General features: G+C 45.2%; 1 protein-coding gene across 6 annotated transcripts in view; it reads right to left on the reverse strand.

Moving 5' to 3' along the window:
- Positions 1-26,210, reverse strand: part of DGLUCY (D-glutamate cyclase) — a 279,618-nt gene that overhangs the window by 94,672 nt on the left and 158,736 nt on the right. For all 6 annotated transcript variants that reach the window (XM_086937659.1, XM_086937657.1, XM_086937656.1 and 3 more), the window contains exons 6-8: positions 15,288-15,410; positions 3,626-3,823; positions 70-330 (exon numbers count right to left, since the gene is read on the reverse strand). In XM_086937659.1, the coding sequence (XP_086793785.1) occupies positions 70-330; positions 3,626-3,823; positions 15,288-15,410 (582 nt within the window). The remainder of the gene's footprint in view (positions 1-69; positions 331-3,625; positions 3,824-15,287; positions 15,411-26,210) is intronic.

The following is a 26,210-nucleotide window of genomic DNA, read 5'->3' on the forward strand; positions in this document are numbered from 1 at the left end:
TAAATTGACATTTCAGAATAAATCTGGCATCCAAACCTATCAAAGAGACATTCTTGTCTGCTTGTTTACCTTCCTGAACAGCATTTTCAATGATGCTCTGGTTCATGTCCAAAGCTCTGCGATCGGTCACAATGGAGACATCCTTCCCCAAGGCCTGTAGCATGGCGGCCATTGCAATGGCTCCGGGGGGACCGTCCGTCTCTTCCGGTGGGTTCTCGTTAAAGTGGGTGGGGAATCCAGTGGTTATGAGTACTGACGTGGCATGAGAAAGGGACAGGCAGGCTTTCAGGAGCTCGTCCTTCACAAAGAGATGCTTCACTCCCCTCCCACCTAGAAATCAAGACAATGAATATGCTATGATCAGTCTCGGACCTGTCAATCAACTCTTTTGGCCTGAATTAGAATTTGGCAGGCGGATATGAAGCATCTGATATCGGTCACTTTCTGATGGAGTTAACCGTCTGTCTAACACTAAATCAAGTCCTTTATTTTTGCAGACAAATCATTGAACAGGTAATATCCTTAGTTAAGTGTGGGTATAAAAATATGCAGATTTTTTTTTCCAGCAATAAACTAGATGCACAGCTCTGCCCCAGCCCCAGTCAAAAGCCAGCGATAGGAAAATTGTGTAATACTGCACCACCTACACGGTGTAGAACTAAGAAATGTTAACTGTTACATTGCTTTTGTAAAAATAAAAATTAATCTTACTCTCTGCATTTGTCATCTGGGTGAAAAGGAGATAATCGGTGACTGTCAAAAACTGACTGACTTTAAACAGAAAGAAACCTTTTTGAAAGGGAAAGGTTCTAGATTAAAATAATTCTGATAACCCCTCGACCTATGACTTGAGGCAGGGTATAAATTCGCAGAGACGTTATTTTGGCTCTATTAGTCAAAGTGACTAGCAATGACCTCTAATATATGCTTATGCAGGTATATATGTGCATTTATACTTGATACCAGGGTCCTTTGGGGTTCACATATGAGCTAGTATAATACTGGATATAAATATAATGCTAAGTGGAGGGTCGACGTACTATAGCAGGGGACGAGTTGCTAACTCTTATAGTGACACCAAGGTGGACGTCTATTTTTTGTTTTTCTCACTTCTTGCACATGTGACTCTGAGGACTGATACCTCCAGACCCTCCTTAATTTCCTTAGGTGGTGACAAAAACAAAGTTAAACGTAGGTGCCTTCAAACACAAGGCTAGCAGATTCTTGGAAAGGCACGCGTGTATTTAATGCCTTTTCTCAGTGCCTATGTCAATTAAATAAAACTTTAAAGCACATCTACATTTTGCACTTTTTGGGGTTAAATAATGGCGAGGGGGCATGCTAAAACAGAACCATAGACAAACAGTGTGCAACTGTCCCACCTATGTGACCTTAAGCAGTCCATCTTTAAATTAATTTGATACAGATGTATGGATACACGTTTGCTAACCGTACCAGCTTGTATAACCCAATGTAAGATAAGCATAGTCCCTGCGCTGAGAGCCCATATAAAGGTCAGACGCAAGGAGGTACCCCAAAAGGCTTCGTGCTATAATACTTTTCTTCCTGGAATATTCTAGCAACCAATATTATCAAGTCTGAACACATGGAGCCATTTAAGAATCAAAAACAAATAGGCACAGTTTCAAACTTATTTGTTTTGTGACTGTACATATACTTTAATTTTGAAAATGTGCCCCTTGAATCCCATTTTGACATTTCTTGAAAAGTTTTTTATGAAACTGAAATTCACAAACTAGACTACAACTGTTAAACAGCAATACAATGTTCTTAAGTTACAGGGGACTCTTATGAGGTGTGTTATAATTGTATTTCTCCGGAACCGACATAAAAAATTGTGAAAAACAAAAACGCCAAGATATACGGATTAGGTAATAATCAGTGGGCTAATATTTACTTGTGCTATATTGCTGACACCAACAAGAGGAACATCTCGGGAGAGGATTCTACATTTTTTTCTGCCAAGATAATTGGTTTTGCAAGCTTTTTTGTTCGTCTCCACCAACATTTTCATCTTTTTTTTTTTTTTTTAAATATCTGCATCCTTGATGTTTAATGGGGCGATGCATAAGACACTGATTGCACATATTAAACCGTCTGAGCAGTGCCTGTTTTATAAAAGTAGTTTTCCCCCGTGGGTGGAGGTTTTTTTTTTACTTGGCTTAACGCAAACTGACCTTGTGTGTCACCTTTCTCAAATGTAATGACCATTTTGAACAAGTGTAATGGAAAGTAGAAACTTCTGCGTTTTGAAACAAAACCAAATCCTTCCCTGTCCATCATCGTGGTTTTTAAGTGACGCACATTGATTCTTAATCTTTATCATTTTAACTTCTGCGTTTCGACGCTTGCCATGTTTTAAATTCGTTATTGTCACCATGTACTACCTTCCTGCCGAATAAACATTGATACAGCTGCCCACCTCTGCCCAGGCTGTGATCTCCATTCGAGATCTCAGTTTTACACCTAGAACTGGGATCCGAGCATCAATTGGCAATTACTCCAGATGCACCTTCTACTCTGTAATCAGTGGAATCCCAATCTTCTTCTGTAGACAGAGGCAGCCTGTAAGCCATCTGCAAACAAGGTCCTTCATATCTCAGAGACAACGTGCACAAGGCATCCAACTACCAAAACATGTCATCCTCAACCCTGTATTCACAAGATGAGCCCTTGTCCTCTCTGCTACTGAATGATTAATCTGCAGTCATATTTTTTATATTACTTCCCATTGTTTGCTGATCTTCATGTTGACTAATGCACTTTTTTCAATTTTTCAATTAGTTTGGGATATTGTTTAGGGCCCTCCAAGCCCTGGCAATCACATATTTCAGATTTTCATCTTCTGGGTCAGACCGCTTTATCTTAACGCTTTAACTTCCCTTCCCATGCTGCAATATGTTAAGCTAGCTCAGGAAGATAATGCACACGATCAAGCGTTAGTTATGTGTGCAAACAGCAAGTCACTACACTGAATCCCAGCGAAAATGCCTCTTTTTTTTCGGCATGCTTTTTCCCCACAAGGAATTACAACGCGGTCGTTACAACGACTTGCTCTAGGGAGGGCGGGAGGGGGGGGGGGACTGGATGTTGGAATAGTATCATTTACTATTCCAACTCCAGTATGTGCAACAGTAGGGAAGGTGTTGGATTTTAAATCCAACACCTTCTGCCCCCTTCACAAGTCGTTGTTCCGACTTGCGGAGTCATGGCATGCGTTGTAATTCCCTGCGGGGGGAAAGGATTTGTGGTAAATGAGGCCTACCAAATCCCAGCACAGCAGTGTCTATGTTTCTTCTCGGATTTAAATGACAGCTCGGGTAATGGCAACTTTTAATGAAAGCACCAATGCAGTTTGCATTGTGGCTCCTACAAACTACCAGTAGTATTGCGTAAGATTGCCATACTGATTTTATGAACATTGTTGCGATAAAGGAAAATCAGCTAAAGTGGCCCATGCAAGATTACCAGTGGCACTCAGCCTCAGTATGATTAAAAGCGAAGTGGTCTCTGGGACCTCTGACTGGCAACAAGTACTCTCAAGTTGTCACCTGCCTTTCCAAATTATCATGGCGGCCATTTTGTAAATGCAGGGAACAGTTACCTGGGTCGGCACCAATGACGGCCTCCAGAGTGCGGATCTTCTCTGCGACTTGTGGCGCGGCGATGCTGTAGTGGAGAGGAATGGTGGAAATGCGGTGGACCAGGTGAGCTCCTTCAAGGTGATCAGCAGGGGCATCTTGGTTCTTTATGTCGGTGATGAACATTGCGCCAGGGGAGTGAGTAAACGCCAGAGGAGACTCTACAGAGGGAGAAGGCACATCAGGGCAAAGCTCAGGTGAAAATATGAAGATGTATTCCTAATGCTTAATTTGGGAAGGAGGCTGGTGGTGGTGGGCACTGGCTTCATTTTTAGAGGATTTTTTTTGTACATCCCCAGATTTTGATTCAGAGCAAGAGAGTAAGATAAAAAAAAGTGGCATAGAAGAAACAACAAAAAGAAGAAAAAAAACAGTGACATAGGAAGAATGCAGGGAAGAAAAAAGAACCAGCTATAGTGAGATAAAGAGACAGGAAGCGTAGGGTGGTGACAGAAAGAGGCATTAAGTGGAATGAAGATCAGACAAGCTTGGTAATCGGCAGCACTAGCATTCAGCAGGGTTGGGTCCTAAGAAAAACTTGAGCCCCTGCGCTACTTTTTATTAAATTACAAATTAAGCACTGTAGAACCGATTGGAGCAAATTAAAATTAATTCCTTCAACAAATGATAGTGAACTGGATCCAAGAAGCACATGCATACCATCATTAGCATGGCCTGAAGCTCATTGGGAGAATCACAAAAGGTTTGGCCAGAGCAAATGCACACCTCTCGCTTAACTATCTGTAACTTATGCAGAGCTTTGGGTGTCTCATATCAAAAGGTGAAGCTGAGACAATAGTCAGCGACTTACTCCTTTAATCTACTAATAGCACCATGTAACCTGCAACAAGGTAAGATACAGTCTGAGTGCCCGCAGTGTGGAATCATGGAAGGACTTGGTGAGCGACATCATGCTACCACGAATGACAATCATTCCAGCACACGCGAGTTGGCATCGTCATGGGTGCTAATGCCCTAGGGCACCACTAGATGTAATAGTCTAGATTATATATTGACGGTCTGCAACATCCACCTTTCCCCAACATGCCGCACTAGTTCCACGAGCCACTTTGCCTAACACCTCAGTGGCGGCTCCTCCGCTAAGGCAAAGGAGCGTCGCCCCACTGCAGTGCAAAAGAAAAATAAAATAACAACAACAAGAAGTTATTATCATTTTATTTCTCTTAGCGGGACTCCGACTCTAGCCAGTCGGGTGGGGCTAGGCCCCCCCACGCCAGAGGGAGCAGGAGTGGTTTACACCCCCTCCCTAAGTGCATATGACGGCTTGGCCGGTCCTCTGGGGCTGTCCACACAGTCATGCACATTTGGCATGTTCTCCCCTGGACTGTGTTGCACAGCCCAGTGGAGAACATGCCCAGCCTCCCAGTTACAGCCTGAGCGGCCGTTTCGGCCACTCAGACCAATCACGATGCTGCTCCTGCAGCGTTGTGGCTAGGTAGTAGAGTCCTGGAGGCTGGGTGCTTCAAGTGCTCTGCAGGACTACAGGAGGGAATTGCAGCAGCAGCAGCAGTGAAGAAGGTAAGTCAATTTTTTATTTTTATATCATGCCTCCTCACTCCTGCCGCACCATCCCCGTGCACAGGCAGCCGCCACTGCACATCTGTGCTTTGCATATAATACCAAATAACATAGGAAAACAGAACTGTCTCAATTCAGTATACCCACAATTAAAACAGACACTCATCAATTCGAACCAGCTCTTGGAGTGCATAAGCGCTATTCTATTATTTTGTACATACCCATAATTCACTGCAATCTTATAGTCCACACACACAAACCCGACTGTCTCCACCTATGGTAAAACAGCCACCAACATCCTAAATTTCTTTTGATTGAATCCACATTCTATTACTGCCTAGGAGCCCCTGTAGTTTAAGGCAGGTATGACCAACATAGTTACTTGAGGGACAGATCCAGCTCAGAATTTTTTTTTAATCTTGATTTTTTTATTTCTACAGGAAAACAATAAATAGAATGCCACCAGGTCAATGCCGTTACCCCATCATACAATTTGTCCCACGAAACCAAGGGTCCACCACCATTCCAGACCCGCTCCCCAATTACTAGTCGTCACTCCTCGACCATGCAGCCCCTGTACCAACAAGAAGGAAATGGCCCCACTAATCTCAGGGGATATGGTCGGGGACCGAGGTGGTGTTGTCGTCCAGTAGCGTAGCTACAGCTTTGGACGCCCAGGCTGAACCCTTAGTTTGCCACCCTGTACCATAAGAGCGGGTGGGCGGGGTTACCTGGCGAAAGCCGACGAGCAGGAGGGTGTGCGGGAGCTGTGGGAGTGAATAAAGAAAATATCAAACTTACCTACTAGCCACCGTACCCAAAGAAGTGCCCCCCCATCTACGCCACTGCTGCCTCTTTAGCCACAGAGATATTCTGCAGAGCCTCCCTGTCCCAAATCAGACTGTAACATTGTCTCCAGCTTCCCCATACTCAATTGAACTTTTCAGGGCAGCCCCTCGCTGCATAGACCACTCTCTCTGCTGCCATACACTGGGTCATCCCCATTTCAATGGCAGGGGCCAACGAGTTTCCCCAACATCTCCCTATGTCTCTTTTAGCCAGGGCAAACCCAGGTGATAACAACAGTATCTGTTTCCTTAGCAGGTCTATGTCTCCTGGGATACTTCACAGGGAAAATTGTGGGGTCTCCAGGTCAGGTACTCCCAGGATTTCGGACAGGAGAGCTATTATCTTTCTTCAGTAACTCCCTATGCGTTGACAGGACCAGGCTATGTGTATGAATTAACCATATAGGTCGCAGCACCTCAGGCAACTTGGGGAAGGGCCTCCACACAGTTGTAGAGCCTGCTTCTGCTGTAATGTACTCTGCGAAGGATTTTTAACTGAGTGAGCCATGAGTTTGCCTTGACTGCTACCTTGCGTGGGTGCACCACCACTGCCTCCCCGTCCACGTCTTTCATCTCCCCTATGTCTCCTCACCAGTTCTTCCTCAGGGATTGTAAGGTATCAGGTCTGTTGTTGATGAGTGTGCAATAAGTCGGAGAGATCACATTTGCTGTCATTTCACCACCCAGTATCCTGTGCTCTATGGGCCTACTAGCTTCTACTTCTGTTTAAACTTTTGATTCCGCTTGTAGGGCTCGTCTCAGTTGGCAATATCGGCACGCTAGGGAAGGGTCAAGATGGTAGTCGTCCCTTAATCTGCTAAAGGGATATATGCCCTCCCTGCCTGGTCTCTTAGTGTGGATATAACTAGTAAGTACCATTTTGTGTATCCCACCAAGTTCTCCACTGTGCCTACTCCCATAAATATAGTAGAGATAAGAGTGGGGCTCCATCAGGGCCCGCTTCAGCCTGGTCGCCAGGTCGTCCCTCTGGGTGAAGCACCACTCGTGTATGGCTGCAGTTGAGCCACCCAATCGTACACTTGAAAGTCAGGAAGCGACACTCCCCCAATATATACATTGTGTTGCAGGAGGCATAGTGCAATTCGGGGGTGACTCTATCCCACAAGAGTATGAGCAATGAAGCACTGACTTCATCAAAGAAAACGTCGAGGATCGACCATGGCACATTTTGGAGGACGAACAGGAGTTTTGGGATGGTTACCATCGTAAATGGGGTTGCGCTCCCGAATAACGAGACGGTAGGCGTGATTACCTCGCTACAGCTGCCTGGATTTCTTTCTGGAGTAATGCAAGATTTCTCTCCAAAAAAGGGGCATTATCAGTTACCACTTCTATCCCTAGATATTGAAAGCTATCTGACGTGAGATGGGGTTGGTATGGGGGCATTCCATTACCCTAGGCACAATAGCGTCTATTAGCCCCAGGTAATTTTATAACCCGTTTATGGCTCAAAGCGTACTAAGATTGCTAGGAACCCCTGTAGCGACATTACTGGTTTGGGAAAATAGAGCAACAGATCATCTGCGTAAAGTGACATCTCCGGTTCTCCCACCATCTCAGGGAAGCTGTGGTAAATATGATTTTAAGTCTTAATTGTTTTGTAGTCTTTCTTCAGTTTTGCTCGTGACATATTTATAGAATGCTTCTGTGATCCGTGTTTTGTGATCTCACCCAGCTGATTTTCCAGTCTCGACAGTTGGAGTCTGGTCAGCTGGTGAGATACATGTCGTTTATCTGTGCTGCAATTAAACATATGAAGCACAACATCTAATAAGCTGTGTGGAGTATTTATTCAGCTTACAAAAATTGTGACGAGGATATTGATGTTTTATAATTCTATTGAAGCATTGGATGGTGAAGATTTTTCACCCAAGAGAAAGAAAGCCATTTTAATGACAACATTAGGGAAGGAAGGTCAGAGAGTATTTAAATACCTTCGCAAGTTTTACAGGCTAGTGGTCAGTCCCAGTTAGATGAGTTTAAAGAGGCAGTTTCGAGATTGGAAATCAGATTTGCAAAAGAAGAAAACCTGGTAATGAACAGGTACAAATTCTACATGAATAAAAAGCGTGAAGAAGAATCTATAGATGATTTTGTTGAATTATCAGTCAAGTGCAGTTTTGGGCAAATGACAGATGAGCTGACTTGGGATCAGCTGATTGTTCAATGTAACAATAGGAAAATTCAGGAGAGGTTGTGGGCAGCAAAAAATCTGAATTTAAAAACTGCGATAGATCTAGCTAAAGTGGTGGAGGAGTCTGAAAAATGTATGAGGGAACTCCAAAAATGTGCTTCTGATCAGAAAGTTGCAGAAATTTCTTGTAAGAATTTAGTAGACAGTGACAACCGTGATGAAAGTGCAGTTGCGTCAGTAAAGAAGAAAGGTTACATTTTACAGAAGAAGAGTTTTGTGAATAAAAGTACTAGCAGGGTTTGTTCAAAGTGTGGCAGTAGTTCACATAACTCAGATGCGAAGTTTTGTTTGCCAACAACAAAGAATGTTTAAAGTGAGGCGAAATAGGACACTTTGCGAGAATGTGTAAGAGTATAGTCAAATCAAGAGTGGCTATGATTGATGACAATGATTGTGAATTAAAAAAAAATCTGAACAAACTATTGGTTGTGGAAGATATGAATGTGAACTTGTGTCAAGAAAGGAGAGAAAAAAGGCTGATTTCATAATTGATGGGAAAAATATTAGTGTGATGGTCGATTCGGGTTCAAGAAGGACAATTATTCCGCATTCGATTCTAAAAGATGTGTGGGGTGAAAAAGATCGCTTGGAAAGTGACATTTCTCCCACAGGGTACCAAGGGGAGAGAATTGAACTTCTAGGATATTTTGAGAGTAAGATCAATTTTAAAAATAGGTCTACAATTGGCAAAGTTTATGTGTCAGTGGATGGTCCACCCATATTATGTTGGATGCATCAGTACGATTTATATATAATTGTCAATCCTAAAGCTAGTGAGCAGGTAATGGTGATCGATGATTTCAGAATTAATGATATCTTGCTGGATTCTAAACAAGTGTTTAGAGATGAGTTGGGTGAATTAAAAGGATATGAGCACAAAATGGTATTGAAGAAAGGTGCTATTCCAGTTCAGCACAAAGCAAGGAGGGTGCCCATTGCAGTGAGAGAAGAGGTGGAGAGTGTAATTGAGGAGGTGCTACAAGGGGGTATAATAGAGCCAGTGGAAGCAGCCACATGGGTTTCTCCAGTGGTGATCACACAGAAGGCTGATAAAAAAATAAGATTTTGTGTGGATCTGAGGTCTTTGAATAAGAGTGTTGTGGCTGATGTTTTCCCTTTACCTAACATAGGTGAACTTGTGTCAACATTACAAAGTGCTAAATATTTTAGTAAGCTTGATTTGAAGAACGCTTACCACCAGATACGTCTTCATGAAGAGTCGAAACACCTGACATCTTTTATCACAAGTGAGGGAACATTTCAATTTACAAGGCTACCTTTTGGCTTGATATCCGCGGCCAGTGTATTTCAATGGATGGTGACAGACATTTTTAAGGGTATAAGCAAAGTGATGTTCTTTCAGGATGACATACTTATTTTTGGGGACACTATAGGTGAACACAATCATGTACTTAAATCTGTTTTGTCTAGGATTCAGGAAGCGGGACTGACCTTGCGTAAAGAGAAGTGCTAATTCTTGGTTCAAGAAATAGAGTATTTAGGGTATGTCATCACAGCTGAAGGTATTAAACCCAAAAAAATGTACTGTCTGCTATTGAATCGGCCCCCTGTCCAATAGATAAGGATCAATTGAGCTCCTTTATGGGGCTGATTGAGTTTTATGCAAAGTTTGTTAGGGACTTCTCAGATAAAACTTCTGGGATGGTACTTTCTCTAGTAACAGTGGATATATGTTTTCAACTCAAGAAGAAGAGCATTCTTCTTTTCCTGTCCATAGGAGGGAGGATGGTGGGGGTGATGCGTCTCAGCATTTTGAGGGGATTGCTGTTTCTTCTAGCAGTATGAATTCTGGTGAGGGTGTTAGCAATTCCATCACAAGGTATCCAAGATTACGTCGTCCACTTTTGTATTTGGATGATTATGTTTGTTGATTCATTGATGTTGTTTCCTTATATTTCTTTTAAGTTTCCTAGGGAAGGAGATGTGTTGTAAATATGATTTTATGTTTTAAATGTTTTGTAGTCTTTCTTCAGTTTTGCTTGTGACATATTTATAGAATGCTTCTGTGATCTGTGTTTTGTGATCTCACCCAGCTGATGTTCCAGTCTCGACAGTTGGAGTCTGGTCAGCTGGTGAGATACATGTTGTTTATCTGTGCTGCAAATAAACAGATGAAGCTCAACATCTAATAAGCTGTGTGGGGTATTTATTCAGCTTACAACAGAAGCCCACTATCTTACCTCTTATTCTTACTCAGGCTACCAGGGGCTACATACGGAGAGTCAACAGTAAATGGAACTGGGGGCACCCCAGCCAGGTCCCACTACCCAGTAGGAATGTCTGAGACAGCATTTCTATTTACTTTCACCCTTTCAACTGGGTGTTGGTAGAGCAGTTGTACCCACTAGCGGTACTTGGGGCCAAAGCCCAGTCTCCAGAGGACCTAAGTGAAGTAGACCTTGTCTATGGAAACAAACGCTTTCTCATCATCCAGGGAGAGGAGTGTCCTGGGCTCCTGACTGTCTTCCGTGAATTTCAACTAAATGTATAGCCATTGGAGATTTTGTCTCATCACCGTTGAAAGCCTAAAACCCATTAGGCCCCTGTGTATTAAGGGGGATATGACCCTCACAAGCTAGAGTGTCAGGATCTTCGCTAGTATCTTAACTTCGGTGTTTCAAAGGAAAATATGCCAACAGGAGGTGCAGGTTTGTTCCGGTTTTCCCAGTTTCAGGATATTGCCTGTCATAAGTCGAGGTAGTTCGGCCTCGGCTTGTGCCGCATTAAACTTGGCCAACAGATGGGGACCCAGGCCCAAGAGCGCCTGCTTATAGAATTCCACTGGAATTTCATTGGGGCCGAGGATCCTCCAGAGTTGCATCATTCCCACTGCCTCGAAGATCTCCTGTAGGGAGAGATCCCGACAGTCTCGGTCACCTGCATCCAGCTACGGCAGGGGGTGTTTGTCCAGAAAAGCCTCTATGTCAGTCTCATTGGCAGAGTGTTGTGTCTCATACAAAATCTGATAATATGACTCAAAAGTGTTGGCAATCCTGCTGTCTGTTGTGATCTGGGTCTCATCAGGGTCCTAAATTTGCCCACCCATCATCTCTGCCCAACTACATAGCCACGCAGGGAGTCGACCTGCTTTGCCCCCCACCTCATACAGCTTCTGTAATGAAGCGAGGTAGAACCTCTTTGCCTTTTCATGGCTTGCTGCGTGGTGAGCCATTTGCATTGACTTAAATATTACACATTGAATTGATGCAAATGGCGTACCATGCAGCAAGCCATGAGAAGGCAAAGAGGCACTACCTCGGCTCATTGCAGAAGCTATAATAGCATTCATTGTGTGGATTCCTGCTTTGTGATATGCTAGGTCTGCCTACTTTATAGCCGCTTTTAGTTGCCTCACCTGGGCCTGTCTATGTTTGTTCATCCTTGCTATTATGACTTGTGCTCTATCGCGCACGATCGTCTTATACGCCTGCCACAAATTCACTGGAGAGAGTCCCAAGGCCATATTTTCTTCAAAGGAGTGTATGGAGGTAGATCGTGCACCACATCAGGGTCTTGCCAATCCCAAATGCTAAGGCGCCACCCCCTCCTTTCCCTGACAGTCCGTGTTCCCAGAACCAGCAACAAGGGTGCATGGTCTGAGATTCCTCTCAGCAAGTATGTCGATGAGAGGTGGGCTGGGCATTCCCCCGTAGGTATGAAACTGTAGTCCAGTCAAGAAAGTTATGTGGGCTCCGGAGAAGAAGGAATTTTGTCCAACCTGCTGGTGTGTAGCTCTTCAAACATCTAGGAGACCCAATGCGTGGGAAAATTGTCTCAGATGGATCTCCACTGGGGACCTGACAAAACCATCATGGGATCTGTCCAGGTCTCTATCCATTACTTTGTTGAAGTCTCAACCCCAGCACAAGTATGTCGGCCTCTGTCTCTAACAGGATGGCACCACCCCATCTAGCACAGGCTGTTGTAATGTGGGAGGGTCATAGACACTTAGGGCATCTGAGTGCGTCCTCTTGTGCCCTGTATTCCAACAAATCATCTTTGAGGGTCATGGCAGGTCTTGTGGACGTGAAAGGTAGGAGATTTTATCACCAGGATTGCCACACCTCTAAACCCTCTGGTGAATCCTGAGTGGGCCAGTATTTTATATTGCCCTCTGTTAAGGCACTTATAATATTCCCTGCTAGGTGCATCTCTTGTAGGAGTATGAGGTCTAGGGATTGCCTCTTACGGTAATGGGCCACCACTCCTTACTTAGGTTTCTTGAGGAGGCCATAAATGTGTCAGGACGGACCCTCAATTGATGTGTCTTGCCCACCTGCGATTCATGTATTTCGTTCATGCATTCCTCCAAGTATTGTGTAGCCATTGGAGCGCTTAAGAGGATCCCAGTCCCTTTCATCCACTGTGGGTCTTACAGGGTTCCTCCCTACCATAAGGGCCAAGTGGGTCAGCTAAAACCCTGGTGAACTTTGAACATAAACTACTCAACTGTGGGAGGCAACCAGCCATCCCATACCAAACTCCCCCCAACCCACACTTCAGTAAAGGAAGCATCTGTCACCCAAAAATTAAATATCCCATCATGGGTGGGGGGTATTCGACCTATCGGCTGCTCTCACCCCTTGAATCAGTGTCTCTTATTATCTGTGCATTAAAGGGGGTCTATCGTATATTGATGGAGCTATAAATCGACACCCTTCAAATGGGCCCCAAGGTTGTTAGCTTGGTACCCTCAACCTGATGGAGGCCACTCCCCATGCCCCATCCTGCTTACTTGTCAAAGGTTAGAACCTGGTTTTTCCACATTACAAATCCCTGGACTAGCCCAGTCATGCGACTGTGGTCGGTGTTGTTCATTATTATCTGATAGTTCAGCTAGGGCTTGGTTCATCGGTCCCCCTCCATCGGATTGCGATGACTCCTCTCCAACCCGTGGTCTGCCAGGGGACTCAGTTCACCCTGTCCCGCCGGTGGAGGGGTCTCGGCAAGGGGACCACCTTACATGTTTCCATGTTTCGATCCTTCTGAGCGGCCATCATAGAGGATCTTTTCTCCACCCATCTCCAGAGTCTTCTGCTGTATCGAAGAAGTGAGTCTTACCCTGGTGAATGACTTGGAGCTTGGCCAGGTAGAGGAGCATATATTTAATTTGCAGTGCACAGAATTTAGCTTTCACCTCTAGGAACATGAACCGCTGCCCAACTCGGAGGGTTTAGTCCAAGATCATGATCTGCTTGTACTCCAGAGCGAGCAACTGTTTCTCCCTTGCTGACCACAGTATAGCATCCCTCTCTGAGTAGTTGAGCAGGCACAGGATCACTGGTCCTGGGCCCCCCGGTGGTGGCCGAGGGGCAGGGAACCTATGGGCCCTCTCTATTGTGAAACAGGAGCACCTGGGCTTGGAACCAGGACTTGAACCACTGTGTGAAATAATGTTCTGGACACGAGCCCTCAAGACACTCTGGGATGCTCACCAAGCGCAGGTTGTCCAGCTGGGATCTTCAGTCTTCTGCCCATTCATCAAGCTGCAGAGTCACTTCCCTCAGCATCGTGAATTCTTGTTGAAGGTTTTGCACTTCATCTTCTGCCTAGGAGACTCTTGTTTACATTTCCATCATATGCTCCTAGACCTTACAAAGGTTGTGTCTAAGTAGGGAGAAGTCGGTGCTGAATCTCCCAATCCAACCATCCAGGCCCTATTGTGAGTCTTTTATGCCTTGTAATATGGTGACGTCGATGTCTGTCCTTTGGCCCATTGCAACACCTCACGCTGGCCTACCTTGGGGGAGGACGCTGACCCTGTGCTCAGTCTTGTAAAGCAGCTTATATTCCCCTGGGAGGCCGCCACTCCAGCCCCCCTCACCATGTTACTTTTCGTTGGCAGTCCAACCCTCCACGAAATACATGTCAATGACCATCAGGCACTTTCCTTGCCAGTTTTAGGCTGTCTCTATCTTGGGTGCTGGAAGAAGATGGGCTGGGGCACCCCTCTCCATGTTGTGTCGAGGGTACCCCACTACGTCACAGGACCTTCAGAACTTCCCTCCAGTCAATGTCAAAAGGGTCCCCCCCTCCTCAATATTATTCGCACTCCCCGGCAGTGACCCTTTGGGGCTCCGGGGCATCTCGGGTACGGACTGCCCACGGAACCGGCCACAAATGGGAAGTCCCAGTACCTCTGCCACAGCGTTCTCCAGATAGGCTGGACATCCACTCCCCAGGGAGTCCCTTCGTTGTGGGCCTGGTGGACCTTCTTCTCTCTAAGGTTCCATGGAGGCCCTGTGGCCCGCCTCACCTCATCAAGTGGAGGAGTGCGGGTGGACACGAGCAGCCGCTCCGGGGTTCCCTCATGCTATCCATAGGCTTTGGGCCAATGTAGCATCAGTAATGAAGCCCCCGCTCCCCTCTCACTGCCTCTCTTGGCAGGGCGTCGCAGGCCTCCTTGAGCTCCCATACTGCATCTGTTCTCATGCAGTCTGCCTGTCTGCCTCCCACCTGGTGGCCAGCTGCAGGCCAAGAGTCCCGAACCGTAATCACCATTGCCTCTTGGCCCTTCTTCAATCTCTGTTGCATTCAAGGAAGGGGTCATCTGCAGTCTGCTGTCCCCGCCCGGGGTCTATTACACAGACGGTGCCAGCAGTCACCATGCTTCTATTATAGCCCTTTTCCCAGCACTCGTCATTTGGGGGTGTATCAGGACTATCTCAGCTTCCAAACCGCCCGCTGCTTACCACACCAGTCCCCGAGTGTGCCCCAGGGCGTGGTGGACCAATAGAGCATGGAGGCTCCGGATCCTAGTCGAATTAGCACGGTTTGGCGGAGCTTTCGCAAAGCTCGGCCGCCATCTATAGCGGCTAGGCCACGGCCTCCTCTCAGATTTTCTCGGTAATTGCTGACTACATAAATTAAGTTCCATTTACATTCACTATATGTACATTTATAATATGTGAATATCTTGAAAGTCTGGAATGGACCAGGCTATTTTGGACCTAAGAGGCCACCCTGACTTATGACATCAATGTTATCTTGCAGTGCACTTACTGCAACTGCTGACCGCTTCCACGCCTGTAACTCCACAGGCCCAAAATACTGGGACGTCTCCAGGATGAGGCTGCACAGGGTCTCCAAAGTCAGGTGTTGAAAGGTTTTTTATTCCTAAAAGATCTGTGAAAAAATACAACAAAAATAGTTAAGTAGCCTTATCGGTGAAAATCTAGTGCAGTACAATGTCATAGGGCCCATTCTGCAAGCAATACAAATAGATGAACCAGTAATACACAGGGCGAGGGAGGGACAGAAAGAGGGAAATGGCAACAGAATAACTTACACTTTGATTCTATGAAAAATATATTTAGAAATAACTTTCTATCATCTTGAATGATGAAGGCGAAAGGAAAGGGGGAGAAATCAGAAAAAAACAGTAATATTCAAAAGTCTAGAACTCGGCTTGCCAAGTCACTGAATGATAAACTCCTGCCCAGAGTTTCAGAATTACCAGAATATCTATGTAAAACAAGCACTGGCAACGCCAATAGGTCTGGCGTGCATTTTAAATCCAGACTAACACATTAAAACACCTACTCCAATGAAAAAACTAAGGGTAAACCTTTGCATTTTGTATACAATACATCTAGGAAAAAAATCTAATACATGAGGATTCTGTGCACTTCTGAGATTGAAAATAACCCCTCATGCAATAACTCCATAGGAAGAATAATAATACACTAAACCGCCAAAAGGAGGAAATGGGAAAGACATATCCTTGTATGTGGAGTCAAAGTATTCTTTGAAATTTAGAGAATTTGTAAAGTAGGTCTATGCCAGTCTTTAAAATGCACAAATAATGAATTTCTGTATAAATTAATGGAATAATAGTCCATTGTTGTCAAGACCCAAATAGATTCAGTGGGAAGCAAAGCCCAGCCCTTTCAAGATACTGAAATTCTGAGGTTATTTCTGCCTTGGGCTCAGTTGGTGATGGGCAGCTGATGCTGCGCTAGGAATGGCAGGAAACAGCTGCCTCCAATGTGACAGAATTTAATTGAAATATTTTTATACCGGTCCTAAATCATAGGACAGAACTCTGAAGAACAGGGAATGTTGACTAATGTGACTTAACTACCAACACTTGCCTAAAGAAGGCTTCTGGGGATATGGGTAACAATGTGCTGCCCAAATATGTTTGTGATAAATTGCAAGCATAGATGGGCAAACCACTGCTCATCAGGACAATCACAACAGGTCAGGCCAGGACAATCGCACACCTCTCATTCAACTATCTGTAAGTTATGCATTTCTTATAGTGTCTTATATCAAAAGGTGTAGTTGAGTCATTAGTCAGTGATTTACTCTTTAAATATATTAATAGCACCACACAAACTACAACAAGGTAAGATACAGCAGCACACACATAATCCAGGGGCACCCAGATCTACCACTACCATCTCCACAGGACATGATTATCCATGATAACCAACAACTCGCAAGGAGGTGAAGAGCTCACAGCAACAACCATACCACTAATCTAGACTCACCCACAACAAATTCAACCAAATCTCACAATTTAGCTAACAAACACTCACAAAAAGATATCAGCCGAAACAACTAATAAATACAATGCCATTTGCTAGGAAGAAGTTCAAATTAAGGGAAGCCAAAAAGAAAGGCATGATCATTAGGTTCCTATTTTGTGCCTCGGCCCGGACTACCTCAGATTCCATTCAATCCACCATGCAACCCATTAGCTCAGCACTGCCACCTCCCACAAAAGAATCCCCACAACCACATCTCAAATTTCAGAATCCTTCACCCCAACAACCTACCCTTAATTTCCACCTTAAACTTCAGTCAGGATTTCCCCAACTCATTTCCACCCATACACTTCAAAGATAAAACTTCAGAATAGAACTTTGAACACTGAACAGTAGGACTAGAACATTAAGATCTCATATAATCTTGCAATCCACCATCTTCTTCCTCTTTTGTTTGCTGCTTCTGAGCAGATAAGTACTCTTTATGTTGTTTATATGTTGAACCTTTGGAGTGTTGGAGTGTTGATAAAGTTTTGGTACTAATTTGTGAACCAGGTGTGTCTGTAAGATTGTGTTTGTGTAAATAAGGATAAAAATGTTTTGCTATCTTTGTTATTTAAATAATAGTTTGATATGTCAAGAAAATATTTAGAATTTATATTTTTCCATGTGGGAGTTTTAAAACAGAGAGTTTGGATTGTACCGTTTTACAAATGTACACTTTTTTTAATTGAAAAGGTAGTTGTGGCAGTGCTAACCGTTGGAGCGCGAGCTTTGTTGCACTAAGGACTGCACGGCTTTAGCAACAGTGAGCGCAAGCATGCGTTTGCGGTCTGTCAGCCATCAACAGCAAACGCTTTGCTACATGTTTCGTCATGGATAAGCCATATGCCTTATTTGAAGTGAGCTTCACCGCTGCTTGAAGTGCCAGGCTTCGGTGGCCATTTTGAAGACAGGCACATTGCTGCGCAGATTTCCTAAGACATCAAGGCCGGCATTAGATAAAGTTTTGGCTCCTACTACGCGAAATTGGAATTTCAATAGATTTAGTGTTGATTAGGGTAATTAGATTTGGAATTTGAGCAAATGCCGATCGCCATTTTGAATTGGTCTTCCATCGGAAGATATTAGGTAATTTTCATCAGCAGGTTAGCATGTTTCAAGAACACGTTTAAGCTGCCAGGCAACAGTTTATGCCACTTAAGTATCGACAATTGCCTGACTAGTGCCCATTTTGAAGGTTATTTTTGGTGTGTAAGGAGTAGTTTTTTTGGTGTTTTAGTTAGGACGGTGGCCTTTTGAGCTTTGAGATAGAGTTGCAATTTGTAACAAGCTTAATTTTAGAACATAGCTGATGTTGAGAATGGAAGTGGCTGAGGACAATCGTCTGCAGCAATTCCAGGTGAGTACGAGTATGAGAATTTGTTCTGGTTATATCCATAAAAGGGTTGGTGGAAGGTTAAGACATTTTATGGATGCTTGTAGAGCTGGTGGCTGTTGAGGTGGTTGGGGAGGCATTGGTTGATTTTTTTCTCTAGGACTATGGCCAGTTATGGGAGGAGGGAGATGGGTCTTGTAGTTGGAGAGCGTAGCTGGGTCAGAAGATGGTTTCTTGAGCAGGAGCGTGATGGTGGTATATTCCCGATGGAGGAGTTGAGAATGGTTTAGTGCTGCGCTTATCAGTATTTCTTTGGCGGGGGCACTAAGTGGATGGCCATCACTGTAACTGCAGTTTTGACAGTGGGGACAATGGGCCACTGGTTCAGGATTTGTTCTTTGCCCAGGATAGTGAGTTGAGTTGTATTGGTGCCAGGGTCTGTTTGAGCTTCGAAGATGATGATATATGGAGGTGATTTTGCTACAGAGGAATTCTGAGAGCTTGTTGGATAGGTTTTGTTATGGGGTGATGTTGCTGGAGGCAGCAGGAAGGGTGGTGAAATCTTTGATGATGGCGAACATTTCCTTGCTGCCGTTTGTGCCGGCATTGATGTAGTCTGCAAGAACTGTGCGTCTGGTTTTTTTTTTATCTACTGGTAGTAGCATATTAGGGTTGACTTCAAGATGTCTTTACCCTGCGATGTCTTGACTTGTTCTTCAAAGTGTTCTTTTATACCTGCCTAGGATGACGCTAGCACCACCCTTCTTGAGGCAGGGGATGTAATGTTTACTGTGTTGTCTCTATGCTTTGTATGCATATATTAATATACTACTTTTTTCATTAAAGCACATATTTGAATGAATTAAATTGGTTTATAAAGCGCAGTGCTACCCCAACGGGTGTCGTGGTGCTGGCCAGCAACTTGACTGTCCAGATAACCAGGGGAAAACAGGGGGAAACCTTACATTGAAGAGAACTGTAATGTTTTTAACAGCTTCCTAAAAGTTTGATCATTGTCGTCCAACCTCAAAAAAAGTAGAAATTGGTTCTAGGCTCTGGACGCTAAAGCCGAGAAATTCCTGCCTCCTACAATGGCCAGTCTGAACTTAGGTATGTGCAACAGATTGGTGCTGGTAGATCTTATTATTCTCCGAGTGGTATATAGGATGACTCTGTATGAGAGGTATTGTGGACTAGTGCGATGGAGAGCTCTAAAGGTTAAAGAGGCTCTATTTCTCCACCAGCAACCAATGCAATTGTTTGGGTACTCAAGAACATTCAGCCAATTTGAGCACAAGTCTAATTGTCACATTTTGAACAACATACAGTTTATCAGCTATTTAGGAAACCTTAAATAAAGAATGTTACTGTAGTCCAACCAGTAGGTAATAAGACCATAGACAACTACAACTAGATCTGAAAGTGGATAAGTTACTCTGATTAGACACGACCTGCTTCAGCAGCTGTTTTAGCATCACCTGCTTTCTAGATTTGGGAACTTGAGCATGGGACAGGGAAAAATTAAAAAGGGAGTTAAAAACAGGATTGGAAAGACAAGAGCTTTCACCAAAATTGCTGATGGGCATGGATCCAAAGGGGACCAAAACATGCAGCCTGTGATGGCCAGTTCAGATTCCTGTAACACTAACGTAACCGATTTAAAAACATCCACATCCCATATACTATTAACTCTGGGAAAAGTTGATCCAGGTGAAGGTTTACCCTATAAACTCATTTGCTTACTATTGATCAACAAGGCTTGAATGGTTTCCATCTTTTTCTCAAAGAAATCTGCCAAATTGTCAAATAATTTTGAAGAAGGTGGGAAGTCCAAAGTGCAAGCTATAAATAAATAAGAATAAAGAAACTCCTTGGCAACTTAGAAAATCTCTGGTGGAGCGTGTCATGCCTTCTATATTTTGGTGGCAAAGAAATTTGTCTTAGCTTCTTTTATGGACTTGTGATATATGGCTGCTTTTTAATATCCTTGCCCTACGGGAGATAATGAGTGTGAGAAGTTGGCCTGATAGGTAGTGTTTCCAATTCTGGAACCACTGGTTATCAGTCCAAACAAACCCCAAAGATGTCAGGTTGTAAGTCAACCTTGTAGACAAGCTATCCTAGTGGTAGCATGGACTAAGCAGCCTTAAAGGCTTAACTTAAGAGGTCGTGTTAAGCGAGCTGTTTTACCACATACAATCCTGTAATCAAATGAAAGGACACCACACAAGTATATATTATAAAAATATTCTCATTTTTCTTTCTAGCCTTTTACAGGCTGATCTGTCACTAGCCAATGACTGCGAGAATCATGGAGAGGAGGTGCCCTGCTGCCTCTAGAGAGTGGCAACAGCAAGAACAAGCATTGGAAATGCAATAGGTCTCGCATTGGGAAAGTTTGAGCTATTGGTCTTATAAATGACTTTTTTTTAATTTATGTGTTGTTTTTTAAAATAGCTAAGTTAATAGCTTTGTCATTTACAATGCCAATAGTTATAACTTCGCAAATGTGACACCTATAGCATTTGTAATGCAACATGTTTTGTATTTACGTGACTTAGATGTATTGATATTACAAATAACAATGGCTTTTAATTTTTTTAAATAATTAATACTTAAATAATTTATTTAATTTGTAATGTCAATAGTTTAAACTTTTGTAAATAACTTTCGTGAAGATTATGTTCAGTGTTTTTATTGTGACAAAATCCAAGAACAGAAGTGAAATATTAACATATTTTTGTGATTTGTAATAAAGCTTGAAAGCTTGAATACAGCTTGAAACATTGAAAGAACATATTTGAACCAGTGATGCTGTGGTGGTGCTGAGTGATGCTCTGGTTGCGCTGAGTGATGCTGTGGTTGCGCTGAGTGATGCTGTGGTTGCGCAGAGTGATGCTGTGGTTGTGCAGAGTGATGCTGTGGTTGCGCAGAGTGATGCTGTGGTTGCGCAGAGTGATTCTGTGGTTGCGCAGAGTGATGCTGTGGTTACGCAGAGTGATGCTGTGGTTGCGCAGAGTGATGCTGTGGTTGCGCAGAGTGATGCTGTGGTTGCGCAGAGTGATGCTGTGGTTGCGCAGAGTGATGCTGTGGTTGCGCAGAGTGATGCTGTGGTTGCGCAGAGTGATGCTGTGGTTGCGCAGAGTGATGCTGTGGTGGTGCTGAGTGATGCTGTGGTGGTGCTGAGTGATGCTGGAGTAGTGCTGAGTGATGCTGGGGTGGCACTGAGTGATGCTGGGGTGGCGCTGAGTGATAATGTGGTGGTGCTGAGTGATAATGTGGTGGTGCTGAGTGATGCTGGGGTAGCGCTGAGTGATGATGTGGTGGTGCTGAGTGATGCTGGGGTGATGCTGAGTGATGATGTGGTGATGCTGAGTGGTGCTGGGGTGGTGCTGAGTGATGCTGTGGTGTTGCTGAGTGATGCAGAGTGATCCAGAGAGGTGCTGTGGTGGTGCAGAGAGGTGCTGTGGTTCCGCTGAGTGATGCTGTGGTTGCGCTGAGTGATGCTGTGGTTGCGCTGAGTGATGCTGTGGTTGCGCTGAGTGATGCTGTGGTTGCGCTGAGTGATGCTGTGGTTGCGCTGAGTGATGCTGTGGTTGCGCTGAGTGATGCTGTGGTTGCGCAGAGTGATGCTGTGGTTGCGCAGAGTGATGCTGTGGTTGCGCAGAGTGATGCTGTGGTTGCGCAGAGTGATGCTGTGGTGGTGCTGAGTGATGCTGGGGTGGCGCTGAGTGATGCTGGGGTGGCGCTGAGTGATGCTGTGGTTGCGCTGAGTGATGCTGTGGTTGCGCAGTGATGCTGTGGCGGCGCTGAGTGATGCTGGGGTGGCGCTGAGTGATGCTGGGGTGGCGCTGAGTGATGCTGGGGTGGCGCTGTGTGATGCTGGGGTGGCGCTGTGTGATGCTGGGGTGGCGCTGAGTGATGCTGGGGTGGCGCTGAGTGATAATGTGGTGGTGCTGAGTGATAATGTGGTGGTGCTGAGTGATGCTGGGGTAGCGCTGAGTGATGATGTGGTGGTGCTGAGTGATGCTGGGGTGATGCTGAGTGATGATGTGGTGATGGTGAGTGGTGCTGAGTGGTGCTGGGGTGGTGCTGAGTGATGCTGTAGTGTTGCTGAGTGATGCAGAGTGATCCAGAGTGGTGCTGTGGTGGTTCGGTGGTGGCGCTGAGTGGTGCTGGGGTGGTGCTGAGTGATGCTGTAGTGTTGCTGAGTGATGCAGAGTGATCCAGAGTGGTGCTGTGGTGGTTCGGTGGTGGCGCTGAGTGGTGCTGTGGTGGTGCTGAGTGGTGCTGTTGTGGTGCTGAGTGATGCTGTGGTGGTGCTGAGTGATGCTGTGGTGGTGCTGAGTGATGCTGTGGTGGTGCTGAGTGATAATGTGGTGGTGCTGAGTGATAATGTGGTGGTGCTGAGTGATAATGTGGTGGTGCTGAGTGATAATGTGGTGGTGCTGAGTGATGCTGGGGTAGCGCTCAGTGATGATGTGGTGATGCTGAGTGGTGCTGAGTGATGCTGGGGAGATGCCGAGTGATGATGTGGTGATTGTGAGTGGTGCTGGGGGGTGCTGGGGTGGTGCTGTGGTGTTGCTGAGTGATGCAGAGTGATGCAGAGAGGTGCTGTGGTGGTGCAGAGTGGTGCTGTGGTGGTTCTGTGGTGGCGCTGAGTGGTGCTGTGGTGGTGCTGAGTGATGCTGTGGTGGTGCAGTGTGGTGCTGTTGTGGTTCTGTGGTGGTGCTGAGTGATGCTGTGGTGGTGCTGAGTGATGCTGTGGGGGTGCTGAGTGATGCTGTGGTGGTGTTGAGTGGTGCTGTGGTGGTGCTGAGTGGTGCTGTGGTGGTGCTGAGCGATGCTGTGGTGGTGCTGAATGATGCTGTGGTGGTGCTGAGTGATGCTGTGGTGGTGCTGAGTGGGAGATGGGGAGAGGGAGAAAAAGGAGAGCAGGGAGAGGGTAAAGAGAGGGAGAGGGTAAAGAGAGGGAGAGGGTAGAGAGAGGGGGAGAGGAGAGAGAGGGGGAGAGAGGAGAGAGAGGGGAGCGAGAGAGGAGAGAGAGACGGAGACGGGAAGAGAGGAGAGGGAAAGGGAGAGATGGAGAGGGAAGTGAGGGAAAGGGAGAGAGGGTAGAGGGAGAGAGGGAGGGTAAGAAGAGAGGGGGAGGACGAGAGCGAAGGACGGAGGGGAGAGAGAGGGGAGGGAGAGAGTGAGGAGAGCAGGCAGAGGGGGAGATGGGGAAGACGAGAGCAGGGGGAAGGTAAAGAGAGGGATAGAGGAGAGAAAGGGGGAGAGAGGGTGGGAGAGGAGAGAGGAGAGAGGTAGACGGAGAGAGGGAGAGTGAGAGAGTGAGGGGAGGGAGAGAGAGAGAGAGGGAGGACGAGAGGGAAGGAGGGAGAGGAGAGGGATTGGAGTGAGAGTGGGAGAGAGAGAGAGAGAGAGAGAGGAGAGCAGGGAGAGGGATATTGGAGGAGAGAGTGAGAACCATGTTATCGACTCCAGCACCATGAAATACCAGGAAGGCACGTTTGGTTTAGGAGCTTGATGCATAATAAAACAAAAATCACAGACGCATTACTCCACTTTAAGCCTGCAGGAAAGAGAAGATGACACCGGTGGCTGTGTGTTCCTCTATAAGGTGCACATCTTGAAGGTGGCTTATCTCTTGTGTACAGCATCACAGCTAGCCCGCTATAATGTTAAAACACTATTGTGTTGGATGGTGATCATTACTAGATCATGGCTAAGTCCATTTGGTGAAGTGCGAAGTTGCACTAGCATTAGTACAAAGCTGGATTATTAAATGTGCTCAGGTAGTAGAACGTGGCCGTAACGGAAAAGGGTGGCCAATAACGCTATACCAAGAGAACGTGGTAATATGTAAAAGAATCTCACAGTGTTATAGAACAGTGTTATAGAACAACGAGCGATGTGAAAGAAAGAACCGTAGTGCTGTGTGGGAACTCAGCTATAAGAAAGGAAAAAGGCTGGGACAAACCGTGAAACACCGGTGTAGAACATACCAAATGCGGAAAAAAAGTCTGAGTGTGAGTATCGTGGATGTGATATTTACAGGTGTGGACAAAAGTGTGATTCGAAAAGAGAAAATGTAAGGGTGTGCACAATGAGAGTCACATGCAGAGTGGCAAGGCGAGGTCATAAATGTGCTCCGAGTGCGTGCAAATCATTAAAAGAATTAGCCCGGTTTAGGGCGGTGTCCATGGTGAAGGCAAACTTACCAAGAAAGAAATAGAGTGAGGCATAGTCGAACGCTGTGAAACCATTGCCGAATGCTGTGAATAGCCCGGTGGTGCGCGAACGTGCGTGATAAGCGTAGCGCAATAGTGATAGAAAGAGGACTAAGGATATTGTTGCGAGCGGTTGAGCGCTCTAAATAAAGTTACATGAAAATCTACGTGAGTAATAATAAACACAAGTGAAGTACAAGTGCGGAAAACCTGAAAAACAGTACAAGATAAAAAGCATTGATGCCCATTATAAGGCGAACAAAGCCAATCAACCACTGTAAATGAAAACGTGAAATGGCCATAACAGTACTCATAAAAGCTGGTAACAATGAAACAAAAAAATTAGAGCAAAGTGTCCACATAAAATGACGAGAAGGAAAAAATGCGAAATAAAAGGGCAATTATGACATGTAAACAATTACAATGTGGGAGATACTAAGGTAAACAGAGGGGTGAGCAAAACAAGAGAAATGTGGTGGATTCGATTGCAAGCGGCTAACATTGTAATGAAGCTCGCGTCGCTGGTTGAAAAGCGGCTGCGAGTCAAATGGTGGCCGTGAAACTGAAAGTTGATGCAGCAGGGGGCGGAGCGGGAAGAGCTGCTGGCGGCACCAAGCTGGGGAACAGATGGCTGGCGATGTGCACGCGCTTTTTAGGTCAATGCGCTTGCGCATTGACCTAAAAAGCGCACGTGCACTGCATGGAATCGCCAGTGGTTAAACTCTCGATAAGCCCCTATATCTCTCGCCCAGCTCGAATGCACAAGCGCATCGGCAGGCGAGACCTAAAAATGGCGAAGAGGAGACTCTTCGTGGTCACCACGGACAGAACACCTTAAAAACGTTTTTTTAGAATTGACAGAACAAATCGGCTCATTGTGGTTTCTGTTTGTACTAGGAATCTTGAGCTTATGAATCCCTCACTCCTATTTCCCCCGTGAAGAGCCTGGGAATGCTCAACACTTGCTACCACTCAGAGTCAAGTGATCAAAGGGGTACTACTTGGCTTATTTGCTCAAGAACCATAGTAGGTTGGACCCGGGACATCAGAAGGTAAATGCCACATCCCCCACGGTTGGACCCAGTTATCGCTTGCCCTTGGCTCTCTAAAAGGGGTTTTGACATTAGAGTAATTGAACAGATCTGTTACATACCACTTGCCACTGAAGGACTCCAATTTAGTCCACCACTGCCGATCCCATCGTATGCCATACGATGACCATTTCTTGACAACTCACAATGACAATCTCATACTGGATGATTGTTATAAAGTCCATCTCACACAATCTCCTGACTATCTCATTCTTCAATCTATACTTGCTTAGGACCATAAACAAAAACAATATTTACAGGATGGACAGCCTTATGCACTAACCAGCTTAGTCCAGTGTGATCATAAGAATTACCAGTCCAGTCCAATATTTCTTTAATACGGTTATTCACCATGAAAGAATACACACAGATATATACAAATGGATAAAATGATTTAAAAAGTTGAAAAGAGATAAAACATTTCATCTAGAGTAGTACTTTTTAGGTTTAGAAGATGGTAAGGAAATCAGTCACAGTCAGTACCTTGGTTTAGATTCTTAAGGAAGTTTCTCCTTGCCCACCATATGGAATTCAAGAAATGTGAAATATGCCAGCTCCCTCTTGGTAGGGATAAATCAGGCCGAACTCACCCGCCTTCAATGCGTGCAAAATGCGGCCGCTAGAGCAGTCGTAGGCTTACCCAGGTTTTGTTCTGTTTCCAACACCCTGCGCTCTCTTCATTGGCTTCCGATTAAGCAGAGGATCCAATTTAAAGTGCTCTGTTTGTCCTA

The sequence above is a fragment of the Lissotriton vulgaris genome, chromosome 9, assembly GCF_964263255.1.
Source record: "Lissotriton vulgaris chromosome 9, aLisVul1.2, whole genome shotgun sequence".
Classification (NCBI taxonomy): Eukaryota; Metazoa; Chordata; class Amphibia; order Caudata; family Salamandridae; genus Lissotriton; species Lissotriton vulgaris.